Source organism: Anser cygnoides, chromosome 4, assembly GCF_040182565.1.
Source record: "Anser cygnoides isolate HZ-2024a breed goose chromosome 4, Taihu_goose_T2T_genome, whole genome shotgun sequence".
In the NCBI taxonomy this organism is placed as follows: Eukaryota; Metazoa; Chordata; class Aves; order Anseriformes; family Anatidae; genus Anser; species Anser cygnoides.
Window position 1 is genome coordinate 34,356,295 of NC_089876.1, and position 13,640 is coordinate 34,369,934.

At 40.1% G+C, this 13,640-nt stretch overlaps 2 protein-coding genes across 15 annotated transcripts in view; both read left to right on the top strand.

Annotated features, from left to right (window-relative positions):
- The window catches only part of BLTP1 (bridge-like lipid transfer protein family member 1), a 117,374-nt gene extending 115,682 nt beyond the window's left edge, over positions 1–1,692 (top strand). For all 11 annotated transcript variants that reach the window (XM_066996656.1, XM_066996659.1, XM_066996663.1 and 8 more), the window contains one exon: positions 994–1,692. In XM_066996656.1, coding sequence (XP_066852757.1) covers positions 994–1,210 — 217 coding nt within the window. In that variant the 3' untranslated portion in view covers positions 1,211–1,692. The remainder of the gene's footprint in view (positions 1–993) is intronic.
- Positions 1,693–1,820: 128 nt separating this feature from the next.
- The window catches only part of ADAD1 (adenosine deaminase domain containing 1), a 93,701-nt gene continuing 81,881 nt past the window's right edge, over positions 1,821–13,640 (top strand). Inside the window, exons 1-11 of one of the 4 annotated variants that reach the window (XM_048078117.2) lie at positions 1,821–1,956; positions 2,510–2,719; positions 4,140–4,316; positions 6,620–6,787; positions 7,338–7,406; positions 7,923–8,048; positions 8,954–9,077; positions 9,293–9,463; positions 10,576–10,802; positions 12,310–12,547; positions 13,035–13,167. In XM_048078117.2, coding sequence (XP_047934074.1) covers positions 2,521–2,719; positions 4,140–4,316; positions 6,620–6,787; positions 7,338–7,406; positions 7,923–8,048; positions 8,954–9,077; positions 9,293–9,463; positions 10,576–10,802; positions 12,310–12,547; positions 13,035–13,167 — 1,632 coding nt within the window. In that variant the 5' untranslated portion in view covers positions 1,821–1,956; positions 2,510–2,520. Of the gene's footprint in view, positions 1,957–2,059; positions 2,314–2,377; positions 2,393–2,509; positions 2,720–4,139; positions 4,317–6,619; positions 6,788–7,337; positions 7,407–7,922; positions 8,049–8,953; positions 9,078–9,292; positions 9,464–10,575; positions 10,803–12,309; positions 12,548–13,034; positions 13,168–13,640 lie in introns of those variants that run through there. The other 3 variants (XM_048078118.2, XR_010831454.1, XM_048078119.2) reach the window with 3 other exon arrangements.

Here is a 13,640-nt window from a genome sequence, read left to right on the forward strand (position 1 = left end):
CTTTCTACCATGTAACTTCTCACCTTGCAGTTTTCACAGAATCACAGAATCATCTAGGTTGGAAGAGACCTCCAAGATCATTTAGTCCAACCTCTGACCTAACACTAACAAGTCCTCCACTAAACCATATCACTAAGCTCTACATCTAAACGTCTTTTAAAGACCTCCAGGGATGGTGACTCAACCACTTCCCTGGGCACCCATTCCAATGCCTAACAACCCTTTCGGTAAAGAAGTTCTTTCTAATATCCAACCTAAGCATCCCCTGGCGCAACTTTAGCCTGTTCCATGTATTTCACCATTTTTCTTTTGAAGGGCTGTCTTTCTGTTCTTACAAGCAATTCTACAGAAGAACTTCCTTTATACTCTTGCATAATATAAAAATTGAGTTGCATGTTAATGATAAATATGAATTATTTGAAAAATTCAGGTATTGACAAGTTAACTCTTCTCCTTTTCTTTTTTCCTCACATGTATACTTTGATGACACTTGGCAACAAATTCCTTCCTACCATGCCAAGAGGGAAGATTTTTTTTTCTCCAGAGTAGGAATTTAGGTAGTTCTAGTTATTACTTCAGCAGTCACCTTAAAATAAAAAAAACACAACACTATGTACAAGTTGCTATATAGAAGTTTAAGCGTAACACAAGAGAACAGCATATATACTAGCAACCCACTGCTCTCAATACACACATTTAATCCCTAAAACTGACTTTTTTTCTGTCAGGGTTTGTTTGCTTTTTAACCTCTGCTAACACTACTAGTGCATGTAAGTGTTCATTCGCTTCATATCAAAACACACATCAACCCAGGCCAAACAAATTGCTATCTCCCTGAGCATCCTGTTCCTTTGAGAGTAGGTTATCTTCAGCTATGTGTATATATTAAGCTTGAAGCCTGTTGGGCAGAAGTAACAATGCCAGACAAATGCTAGTTGCTATGTAAATTCAAGATCCAGTAGCCTATTATTGCTGTTGTTGTTGCTTTGTTAGATTAATATCCTGGACTGGGAGAAAAATTGATCCTGTTGGCGTTGACTACATCCTTCAAAAGCTGGGTTTTCACCATGCAAGGACTACTATTCCTAAGTGGCTGCAGCGTGGTGTCATGGATCCTTTGGACAAAGTTTTGTCAGTTCTTATAAAGAAACTTGGTACTGCACTACAGGATGAAAAGGAAAAGAAAGGAAAAGACAAAGAAGAATACTAAAACTATAATGTGACAACCGTAATTCCGTTTGATTTTATCGAAGTGTTTTATTGTAAGAATTTAAATATGGTTTAAAGAGAAACCTAACAGCTTTTTGCTACTCTATTTAAAACTTACATTGTGAGTAACTGTTTACTGTGGTACATGATACCATTCTGTATTTGAAGTATTGCATGATTAAGACCAATGTACATTCTGTGAAGGAATAGCTGGAACACTGTAAATCTGCTCCTCAGTCTCCACTGTTTTATTGTGTGCAATATGATTCCTGCATCTTCAAAATATTTGCAGATTAACTGTGAATTTTCAGAAACTTTATTTGCCATAACACAAAACCCTATGTTGATGTGACTGGTAATTGATTTGTCAATGTAGACTCGTGTAAATTATATATATACATAACTTATGAAACTGTGATTGCCTAAGTGCTAAAAAATCGTTAAGTTTATTACACTTGTATTAAAATTTAACTATTGTACAGATTTTTTTTGTTCAACCTCTTTGATTAAAAAAGTGTTTTAAGTGTAACTTTGCACCCAGTATCATTCGGGGGGGGGGGGCGTCTGTCCCCCTCCCCTCACGGGCGGGAGGCCGCCCTTCCCCTCAGGGCGTTGGGAAGAGGCGGCGCGGGCTCCCGGCGCCCGCAGGGAGGAAAGAACAAGAGGCGGCGGCGGCGCCCAGCCGCAGGGAGAGGGCGGCGGCCCCGCGGCCCGGGGAAGCACCGGGCCCCGCTCCGGCGGTTTCAGGTGCCGCCCTGCCCCGGCCCCGGCCCGCGGCACGGGAAGCCGGCGAGACAGCGCGGGGGCCGCGCCCCGCCGCAGCGTGGCTGGGAGGCTTCGCGCCGCGGCCGCTGCTCGGCGGCCATTTTGCGGCGGGACGAGGCCCCGGCCCCTCCCTCGCGCCTCGGCCGCCAGAAAATGGCGGGGCTGCGCCGCCGCCTTTGAGGCTCTCGCGGTGGGGGCGTCGCTGAGCGGGCCCTGGGAGAGCTCTGCTCGGGGCTCTGCTTCGCTGCTGCAGCTTCCTTGAGAGCCGGCTGGGCGGTTGTCCTGTTCCCGGGGGTGGCGGAGAGAGAAAACCCCGCAAATCGTTGTCGAAGGTGTGGGGTGAGGTGGCTTTGGGCTTGGTCACGTCGGCTGCCAAAGGGGAGGAATTGGAAGGAGGACGTGTTTCGGTTCTTCTTTGGTCTGTAGGGAAAGGGGGTGTGTCTTCTGTGTAAGATTTCTTCTGCGGAATGGTTTAGCTAAGAAAACGAGTTTGTTGCGTGCCTTTAACATCTGATAACACTATTATTGAATGTAGGTTGATGAAAAATGGCTAGCAACAGTGACTGTTTCCAAAGTGCCAGAGCACCCGCAGCACCCACCTGTGACCCGATGCAAAAGAAGACTTTGCCAGCTCAGACTTCTACAAAGCAGCCTTTAGGAAAGTCTGTGGCTGTAAGGCCAAAATTCTCACCTTCTGAGAGGTATAGGGGACCAGGTTTCACTCGGAAGATGGCACAAAATCCAGGTATAGTTTTGAGTTTATTCATTAGGAATGGCCGTTGTAATGACCTGTTAATGCTACTGGGAGTAACTTTTATGACTTTATCATTTTTGGAGTCTGCAGCTTTTTCTTATCCCTGCATTTTCTCAAATGACTTTTTTAGCACCTGCTTGAACTGGTTCCTCCTTTACAGGATTACTTTTGCAGTGCAAATTTGTTAGCATAAGAAAATTATTTTAGGGTAGAGTGACTACGTAGTCTGTAGCGTTTCATAATTTCAAATCCCAGGTTTCTCATTAAAAATGCTGCAAAGGTTGCTAAATTAATGTGATAGATACTGCTGCAAAAATTTTAACAGGTCATTGAGAAAAGTTTAACTGCAGTCTTGGATGTCACTGGATGCATTTGGAGTTTTATCTCTTCAAATAGTTGTAATAGGGAAAAGGAACCAATTTATGGGACTGGGGTTTTGAGATACCATTTTATTATTTTTTTAATTTGCTCGAAGACACAAATTCGTGGTTGAGTGTATGGCAGCCCTGAACCTGAAAATCCCATCTATCCTGGAGCTGATATAGGGAAAAAGGTTTAACGTTGTCTTTTTTGCTTAATTTTAAAGACCAGAGCAGTCTTCGCAGCACTAGATGCTGCAGGAAATGTTGCTGGTTATGGTAGAGGAGAGCTCAAAGACAACTTTCCAGATTCACTGTGCACCTTGGAAAGAATTTGTCTTTTGAATGAAACTCAAGAGTTGTGAGCTTGCCTCAAGGATGCCTGTCAGAATGCAGAAAAGCCTCTTGGGACTGGAGGACTTGCTCCACTTTGACCACTGCAGCATGTGGGGGGTCTGCTGGGGCAGACAGAGCACCCTCCCCACCTTGCTCTCCTGGTCGCAGGTGTGGCTGACGGTGGGGCCCTGCAGGGCGGGCTGCTCTCAGCCAGAGGTGCTGTCCCTGCGTTAAGCAGCAGTTTGTAGGGGGTGGCTTCTCTTCTGAGGAGTGACTTGCTTTTTGAATGGATGTGCTTGCTGCAGCTTTATGGTGTCATATGACAGGGAGTTCCACTGCTAGTTCTGTGTGAAAAACCACATGCTTGATTGTTCTGAGTGTGCCATCAGCAACTTTCACTTGATCTCTGGTTTGCAGTTGGGGCTGAAGTATATTTTGTGTTTACGTGTAGTATCTGTCAGTGTGCAGAGGTTAGTGGACTTAGTACTCACAGTAAGCATGTTGGTGCTTTTAAAAGAGGAGGTGCAAGCCATGTCAGGATTGCTTGTATTTTAATGGATTTAAAAGGATTCAATACAAAGCAATACCGTTCTAGAGCAAATGTTTTTGGTTTTTCTTTGAAGAAGTGTCTAAAAACAATTTATTTTAAACATATGTAAACTGTTGGGGAGGCTGTTCAGTTCTTTTCTTAAATTTATTCTTTGGTTTTATTCCAGAGCCTTTACTGTCAAAACCACCCCGTATACCTCCACAATCAGCACTTCCCTCAAAGGAAGTGCTAGCAGAGTTTATTGAAACATACAAGCAGGGTAAAATAAACCCAGTATCTGCCTTGTATCAGTTTGCACAAATGCACTGTGTACAACTTGAATTGAAAGAAACTAGCACACCAGGTAAATACTTCTTTGCTTAAATACAATTGTGTTTCCTTATCCTAGAGATGATTTCAGTTTCTCTGGCTAGAATTGATGGCACTAATACAGATATTTTTTTTTAAAGTGTTGGTTGAACTACTGCCACATACGTTGCTTTTTGTTTACCCTTTTACTGTCTACACAGTCACGTTTTATAATTAATTACCACAGAATTTGATCAGATTAATTTTATGAAGTTCTGGCTGCTACTTCTCGACATCCTTTTTGTTTTATCTTGTATAGTCAAGCAGTTAGTCTTCCTAGGCAGTTACTGTTACAGAAGAGCTTAGTATGTCTTTTGGCTTTCTTATTAAAAAAAGAAATCACTGTTCAGCCCTTGTGAAGCCATTTACGTCTTGTCTGGGTGCACATTAGCTGTAACATACGCCCTTTGTTGCCATGTGCTTGGAGCAATACCGATGTTGGTCCTGCCTCTGTTTGTGCAGGAACCAGGAAGGGAAGTCCTGGCCAGCAGTCAGATCCACTTGCTGTCACAAGCATTTTCTTCTCAGAACCGTAATCATTTTTCATCTTAGAAGAGGTTGGCTTTCACATCCCCATGGCTGCTTGTTGCTCACCTAGTACTGTTCTGATTTCAGTGGAAGCTGCTTCTGACTTCCAGACTGAGTTTCCTCGTGGCCAGTTTGTTCCCAATTTTGCATGTTATTCTTGCCTTCTACTTACTGTAAGCAGATCTTTCTCTTTCTCTGGGGTGCAGCGGTTGTATGCTGTCTTGATATTTTGTTTTTGCTTTTTTGTCTGAGCGGGCAGGGTTAGCAAACCCAGGCATTCCCGTATTCTTTGTAAGAGAAGGCGTCCTTTTCCCTGGTCTTCTTCCCCCTTTCTCGTTCCAGCTCGGGCTCTATGTTGAGCAGAGCTGTGTATAACATTCGGAGTGAGATCTCTCTGTACAAGGGCATAAGGGCAGTTGTACCTCTGTGGTCTTACATGGCGTTGCCTAAAATTGTGTTTGCCCCTCTTACAGTGCATCTGCTAACAAGTTTTCGTAATTTCTTCTGCAGAGGACTTCAATCTACCTCATCCAGACCAGACATATTTTTCCTTTTTTTGGAAGTCCACTATTCATCTAAAGAATGATGAGTTCAACCAGACATGATACGCTTTTGTATTCCAGTTTCTGTCTCTGTGGATCTTCATCTTTTCTTTCACAATTTCTTACAAAGAAACGCCTGTTAATTGTTGTTAAATGGAGGTCTTTGTAGCCATTTCAGGTCTACATTTCTCCTCTGTAAAATATAGGTCCTGCATTTGCGAGTTAGTTGATAGCATTCCTGAGCTGAATTTTTTTTTTAATGTGATCTCTTTGATTCCCTTTTAATATTTACCCAGTCCATACCATGTAGTAGAAGTGCCTCTTTGTTACGGAGCCATAGGACTTTTTCTTAGTTACTTTCATATTACTGAAGGTGAAACTCATTTAACTTCAGTTTATTTCTGGGAGTTTTATCTGATCTTTTTTGGTTTTGTTGTTCTCTTCAGAAATTATGTAGCAAAGGGCACCGTCACTATTGATCTGGTTAGAGGAAAGAGCTCTTTTAAAACAAATCCTTTTTACTCTTTGTCATGAAAATTTCTCATAGAATATAGAATTGTGGAATGGTTTGGGTTGGAAGGGACTTTAAAGACCATCTAATTCCACGCCCCCTGCCATGGGCAGGGACACCTCCCACCAAACCAGGTTGCTCAAAGCCCCATCCAGCCGGGCCTTGAGCACCTCCAGGGATGGGGCAGCCACAGCTTCCCTGGGCAGTCTGTGCCTCTGCCTCACCACCCTCTGAGTGAGGAATTTTGTCATATCTAATCTAAACCTACCCTCTTCCAGTATAAAGCCATTCCCCCTTGTTCTATCACTACGCTCCGTGACAGAGTCCCTCCCCAGCTTTCCTGTAGGCTCCCTTTAGGTACTGGAAGGCTGCTGTAAGGCCTGCCCGGAGCCTTCTCTTCTCCAGGCTGAACAATCCCAGCTCTCTCAGCCTGTCTTCATAGGAGACGCGCTCCAGTCCCTTGATCATCCTTGTGGCCCTTCTCCGGACTCTCTCCAACAGGTCCCTGTCCTTCTCATGCTGGGTGCAGGACTCGAGGTGGGGTCTCACAAGAGCAGAGCAGAGGGGGCGAATCAGCTCCATTGCCCTGCTGGCCATGCAGCATTTGATGCAGCCCAGGATATGGTTGGCTTTTGGGGCTGGAAGCACACGGCGATGGCTATTGATAAAAGTACATTAAATAGATTTACTAACTGTGTGCCTTTTTCTCCTTTAAAGGCAATGTCATAAGTCTTTATTTTGCCTTTTGTGCTGTGTTGAATGGTGTTTGCTACAAGACTGGATTGGGAAAAAACAAGAAGGAAGCTAAATTCAATGCAGCTAAACTGGCTCTTGATGAGATACTTGAGTTGGAGTATGCAGGGGCAATGACTTCTGACAAGTCAGGTAAATACTCTAGCAGTACCTAAACAGAACTTGAAAAGCCTTGCCTAAAGGTTTTCTATGCAAAATTTCTGTGTAGCTTTATGGAGTGTTTCTGTATTGTGGCTTCTGTCAGTTCTCTTGGATCCTTTGAGTGGCGTTACTTGTCATACAGTTCTGAAACTGTCTTTTCCCTTTGTCTTTTATATACTAGGAGTTGCATCGGAGTTTGTAGCACAAAGACGAGAATTACTGAAGGAATCTATTTGTTGCTGTTACACTTGTTTTGCTGCTCATGAGTTTACAGCAACATGAAGTTGATCCTAAGTGGCTGAGAACTCTTAATGAAAAAAATTAAAAACACCAAGTTACTACTTCCAAAAGAATTCAGCTACCGTAATGTTTGCCTTCTCTTAACGGTTGCTACCTAAACAGTTCTATGCTTGTAAGGATTTCAGAATCAGAAAAATGATTTGTAGAGAATAGGAAAGTTTAGCTTGCTGGAAATAGTGTGTCATCCATGTTTTGAAATCTGTAATGTCAACCACAGTTTGAAATTTTGTTAAATTCTTAGGTCCTCCCTGTATTCCTGTTGAGCCTGAAGCTCCAGCAAAGTCTGCTTATGTTTCAAGGATCTGTTTTGGTAAGGAATAGTTTTGTTTTCCTATGTTGATTCAGGTTACCCATCAAATGCTCTTGTTTTTCTTTAATGCTGTTCCTAAAACATCGGGTGACCTGTGTGAAGTTACTCTTGTTTTAGACATCTCTCTGAAGAATGCTGCAAGTTAGTCACTGAAGTGGGAGACTGACCATTGCTTCTACAACTGGCTGATAAATGCAACTTCAGTAAATTGCTTGAATTGCAGTCTTGAATCTGTGACAGAAACAGTATTTCTGTCCTTTTTTTTAAATGCTCTTTCCAGTAGATGGTCAATCTTAATCCATATCCCCAATTTGTCATGACTAGTAAAACCATAAAGTGTTAAGGTATTCTTGTCCTTCATTTATTCATGCCCATCCTTATAATTGTCAGAATCACAATGTATGCTCATGGTAGTGCTTTTATTGTGGGTTTCGATTAATAATTTGGGAAGTGCTTGCTGCTGCCTGTTTTTCCCCTGCAAATTTGTGTCTTGCTGGCTTTTTTTGTTCTATTTAGAAGGAAGACGGCTTATATATCAAAAATTTTCACAAATGCTGGAAAGACTATTTAACAGCCTGACTACCAAATACGCGGAGTACCAAAGTTGTGGCAGTTCACTGGCTGCCTTCATCATTGAAAAAGGCAAGTCTGCTTTAATCCTGAGTACAGGGGCTTGGGCAGCCTAGTCTGTGTTCCCAGAGAGCTTTGCTTTAATGTGTTTCTGATCTCATAAATAGTTATAAATGGTAGCTGTTCTCCTTTGACATGCTCTCTTCTGATGGCTCTATCACAAATATCCTATGTAAGGAGAACTTGTGTGTTGCTCTTAAGCTGATGGAGTACTGTCGGTGGATGAGTAAAGAGGTCCAAGGAGAGAAAATCGAATGAGGTAGAAATGACGAGGTGGGCCTCAAAGACGGCTAAAAGAATAAAAAGAGGGATCAGGGCTAATGAAATGTGGGGGCTAATGAAATGTGGGGGAAGTCTTTTCACTAAGAGTTTAAGTGATTTTTTGAAAGAGATTCTAAATTTGGGTCGTGGCCATGTGAAACGTGCTGCTGTACAGTAGACCGTCACTGTTACTTCTTGTCATCTTATATCAGTGTCATCGTTGTCACCTTTTGTATAGTGAAGCACTGATGTGTGATAACGTATGTTGACATGAGCAGTGCTCTGTCTGGACTGCTGCAGGAACATCAAACAATCTGTTCCAGGCTTTGTTTTCACGTGTGCTCAAGTATGCTGTTGCCTTCAGCAGGTATGAGGCCTTCCATCAGCATTCTTCAACAGCCCATGTGTGTAACCTGTTCCACATGGCTTGCCCCACCTGCATTAAGGAAACCCCCCCCAGCCAAATACTACTTGTGCTCCCCGCGTTTTTTAAGCATGATGGTGCTGTCCTCAGTGTCAGAGTTCTTGAGATTATTAAATGAATACCTTCATTAAACTGAAAATATGGATTCTTGGATCTGTTTAACTAGTTTTAAAGGAAAAGTTTGAAAAAAGGCAATTCCTTGATTACATAAAAATAAATGTGTTCTTTTTAGGTGGACAGTATGAAATTGTAGCTCTAGGAACAGGAGAATGTAATTACAGTAAGGACTATCAACCCTGTGGAAGAGTGTTACACGACAGCCATGCCATCGTTACTGCAAGGCGTTCTCTCCTTAGGTGAGAATGTGTGTACCAATAGTTACCACTTCTTTTGGATCCAGTTCTTAGTTTTACTTTTCCTAAGGTAAATATAAGTGCCTTTGCATGTTTTTAGGTAGTACCTTCTAGATTATGATCAAATCATACAGGACAAAGTAAATTAAATGTGAATGTCCACATATTAGTGAACAAGTTAGCATTTCTCACGCTTGTTACTTACCACTTTCTTTTAGATATTTTTATAGACATCTTATGCTGTTCTATAATAAAAATCCAGCACGCACAGAGAAATCCATATTTTGCACAGCGCCTGGCTCAAAGCTGCTTGTCCTAAAACAAAATACAAATATCTTTCTCTATATGAACCAGCTGCCAAAAGGATCTGCGCAGTTAAAATCACAGTTGTAAGTACCCAGCTGTTTTCAGATGTGTTGTAATGGAAGATGAGTTTGTTCACATTGACAAACGTGAGTGCGAAAAATAGGCATCATTATGTGTTTTTAATAGTGGGGGACTCTGCTGAGTATTCTTTCAAGTTTTGGAAGCATTAGTGTACAGGGTGGTAGTGATAAGTGTCTGAGATGCAGCTTAACATGATGATACACAAAACTTTTACATTGGTTATAACTTCAGGATGATACGCTGTTTATTACAGATCGTCTATTTACCTCTTAACCCTTCACCCTGAGATACTATTAATTTAACCATCGAGGAAGCAAACGTGGTAATTTTATGTCATCCTTTGTACCCCAGGACTAGACTATAAAAAGTCTTGGACTGCGTACTTTAAAAAACTTTACAAAGCTGCTCTGCTTTGTAGAAAAGAGAGGTGACAGAAAAGGAGTATACCTGCCTCTGTGCCTACCTCTATACTTCTAACTTCTGTTGTATTCCTCAAATTTTTGTAATAGTCTCCAGACTTAACAGCAGCATTCAATGGCTTAACCAAGTTATAATGAAGAATATTACTTTGTTTCCACGTTAGTGAGTGGTGCAGTGGAATAACAAGGCAGCCGGGTACTTTCATACCCTATTTTGATGCTCAGAAGGTAGACTTCTGGACTGGACGTCACAGTCAGTTCCTTGTCAGTTGTGCTGACTGGGGGAATCCTTCCTGCAAGAATTGCAGAAGGTTTCAGATCACTTTCTCTGCGTCATAGCCTGCTCTAAGAAGGAAATAGTTAGCGAGACTGGATGCAGCTTGCCAGCTGCTCTGTGGTAGTTAACAGATCACAGATCCACCATTAGTTCTTTCTCTCGCTTTTGGTCTGTTCTGGTCAATGCGTGTACACTACTGTGACAAACTCGGAAATAACTTATTCTAATATGGCAGATCAGTTTATATACAAAGTAAGTTACTTTAAAGATAAAGATAAAGATATATATATATATATATATATAAGAGAAAGTTACAAGTAATCCATTAGGTATTCTGGGGTAAACAGCATTAGATACCACTTTATAATAATTTTTGACTACTTCCTCACTAAAATTCCTTTTCATGTCTTAACTTTAGACATCTCAATCCCCAATCTATGTCTGCTTATGAAGCTAGTGAAGAACTGAGTCTCCATGTTGCTGTACAAGGCAGGATTTACCTTTCGGTTTGTTGTCCACCTAAAACTGTTAGAGCAAGGAGCATGTCAGCCACTGACAAATTAACAAAATGGGAAGTGGTTGGTATTCAGGGGGCATTGCTGAGTCACTTCATTGAACCAGTTTATATCAACAGTATTCTTGTAGGTAAGCTCAACAAATCACAATTTTTTTGTATGTCTTCATCTTCCACTTTCATTATATTTTATAAAAAATGAACTAAACAATGGTGGTTCTTTAAAGATCTGCAGAGCTGTTTTTTTTTTCTTCTTAAAAGCTACTGGATATGTTTTGTTTTGTTTTCACTTATCTTGGAAATGGCCTAATGTAAAACTTGATTAGTCTCATTGTTTTGTCCTTTCGTTTCTTTTTAGTTTTACAGATGGCCCTCCCTTTATTAGTATAGTGGCATTAGAGTAATACCAGAAATTCAATACTGTTCTTTAACAAATGAAGTTTTAAATATTAAGAAAATACCAAATAAGTGTGACAAATAAGAATAAGAATTCTTATTCATAAGAATATCAGAATGCTCAATTCTGGGTAAGCCTCACCCTGGGTTACCTTAGCAGTTATATGAGAAAGTATTTGTCTTTTTTTATAACCTTTTTATTTCACTACTTTATATTGGTTATTGCAAATAGATGTTTTGTTGTGCAATAGGGATTACCAGGGTAATGCTGAATTCTCAGGTTTTGTAGCGTTCAGGAAGACAATGCTGCTATCGGAACTCATTTCAATAGTTTTTATTTATAAGGCGGAATTAAATTAACGAGTATTATCCTCGAGTTTTTAAGGTGTTTTTTTTTCTCTGAGCCTTTGTATTGCTGAGTAGTATTGACATAGTACACATACATCTGAGTTGCCCAGACATTGAAGCTGTGTCAGCTTTTCCTTTTCTAACACTGAAGGTTTCTGAAGTTCTTCAAAAGATTTTGCGATAATTGATGAATAACTGCATGTTCCTTGTAAGGAAGTTGGGGCACTTTTGCTTAAAAGAAGCAATAAAAAAGCTCCTCATGCTCACTTGAGTGGTGTTCAAAGTAAGCATAATAATCTATAATATGTATTAAATAGAAGAGTAACACATTTTATGACTGTTCTTGAGATGCTATGGACCAAAATATGTTTATTTAAGTAGGCAAAGTAAACAAAATATGTTTATTTTAATGTTTCTTTAAGTAGTTTTTTTTGAATGTGTGTAATTGAAATCTGAGGTTTGTTAGGTTCTACCGTAAGAAGTCTGGGTTCTTTTCTTAAAAAAGATGTTTTAGTATGGAGCAATGTGAGCACATTAGCTAGTGTATTTTCTAATGGAGAACATGGAAGTTCTGTTTTAATGGTGTCTTCTGTGAGGTGAAAAGTTAATGAAGAGTTAATTATTCTAAAAAAGGGAGCATCCAATGATGATGACTCTGGAGAGGGGGAAAAAAAGTGAAATTTTTCAGTTTGCTCAGATCAGAGCAATATACGTTAGGCATTTCTTACTGAGTTTTACTATGCTTTTTGTCATTTTAACTAGCTCACCATTCAAAACAGAACAGAAATATTGGGACTGATTTTTCTGAACATTTTTTTGTAGAAAAATCGATATAATGTCAACTGATGGAAAATTTGTTGATTTTCTTACATGTGACTGGTTTTGTTTTAACAGGAAATGGAAATTGCAAGGACACAAGAGGGTTAGAAATAGCTATAAAACAGCGTATTGATGATGCACTCACAGTAGAGCTTCCCATGCTTTATGTGGTCAACAGATCTCATATTTATTTGGTGAACGCTGCACAGCCGATTCAGATGGATATGAAACACAGGTCTCTTAGTTTGAATTGGTCGCTGTCAGATGCATCGGTGGAGATTGTGGATGGATTAAGTGGAAAAACTGCTGAAAGGTCAGAATTTTATTCTCCCTTATGTTGAAAATAATAGACTTGCTGTTCTGTGTTGGTTCATTTGAATGTTCAGTTTTTAAGCTATGCGTAGAGCCTACACTGTTATCGAAGTGAGAGATTCTCTCCTACATTAAGTGTGTGCATCCTATATTTAGATATAATTTTAGATATCTTTTAACAATCCGGTGACATAACAAAATATGAAACATGAATTAATATATATTTAGTTGTAGTGAATACTTTACTTTTCAGAATACATGAAACAAAGTAGCATCTGAGTTCCTATGAATTCCAGTTTGTAAACAGTTCTTAGCTTATTTTAAATTCTCTTACCTGCATTAGGTTTGCTCATTCAAAGTGGAAGCAGCATCATATGATTGAATTCACAAAGCGTTGGGGCAAAAAAAATGCAATCATGATCAGAGCAATATACCTGTTAGGCACCTCTTACTGAGTTTTACTATGCATTTTGTCATTTTAACTGTAGTTCACCGTTCAAAAGTGGTACTTACATGGCAAGTCGTCTTTGCAAGGCGGCAATGCTTAGTCGTTTCAAATTGCTGGCTAAGGAAGCAGAAAGAAATGATTTACTTCGAATTGCTACATACCACGAAGCTAAGGTAAGCTGGTAAGGGAGGAAAAAATGTATTAAATCTCTGAAAGGCTTCTCTCAAAACTGCTTTGGTAGACTGGGGTGATCTTATGGATTGTGGAAGACTTCACATGAACATCTGGATTCCTTTATTGCCCGTAATCTTTGCCTAAGAATCTCTGAAATTGCTGTATTCAAGTAAAGTCAAGTGAAATTGATCTCGACGCATCCTCTATGAAAATCTTTCATATTTTGTCTCAGGATTTGAAGGCTGCTTGACATTTTGCTTACAGTAAGATTAGTTTCATGTTGGAAGTTTTTTTGTCTTTTTCTTTTTAATCTAACTATTTTATATTCAGTTCATACATACATAAATATTTTTCTGCCACAGAGTGCTTTTGTGTAGGATTTCTTACTTTGCAGAGGGAAAGGAAAGTAGGAATCATTTATTATCACTAATTTCTAAGCTTTTCTTTGTGGTATAAAAAGACAGAGAAATGA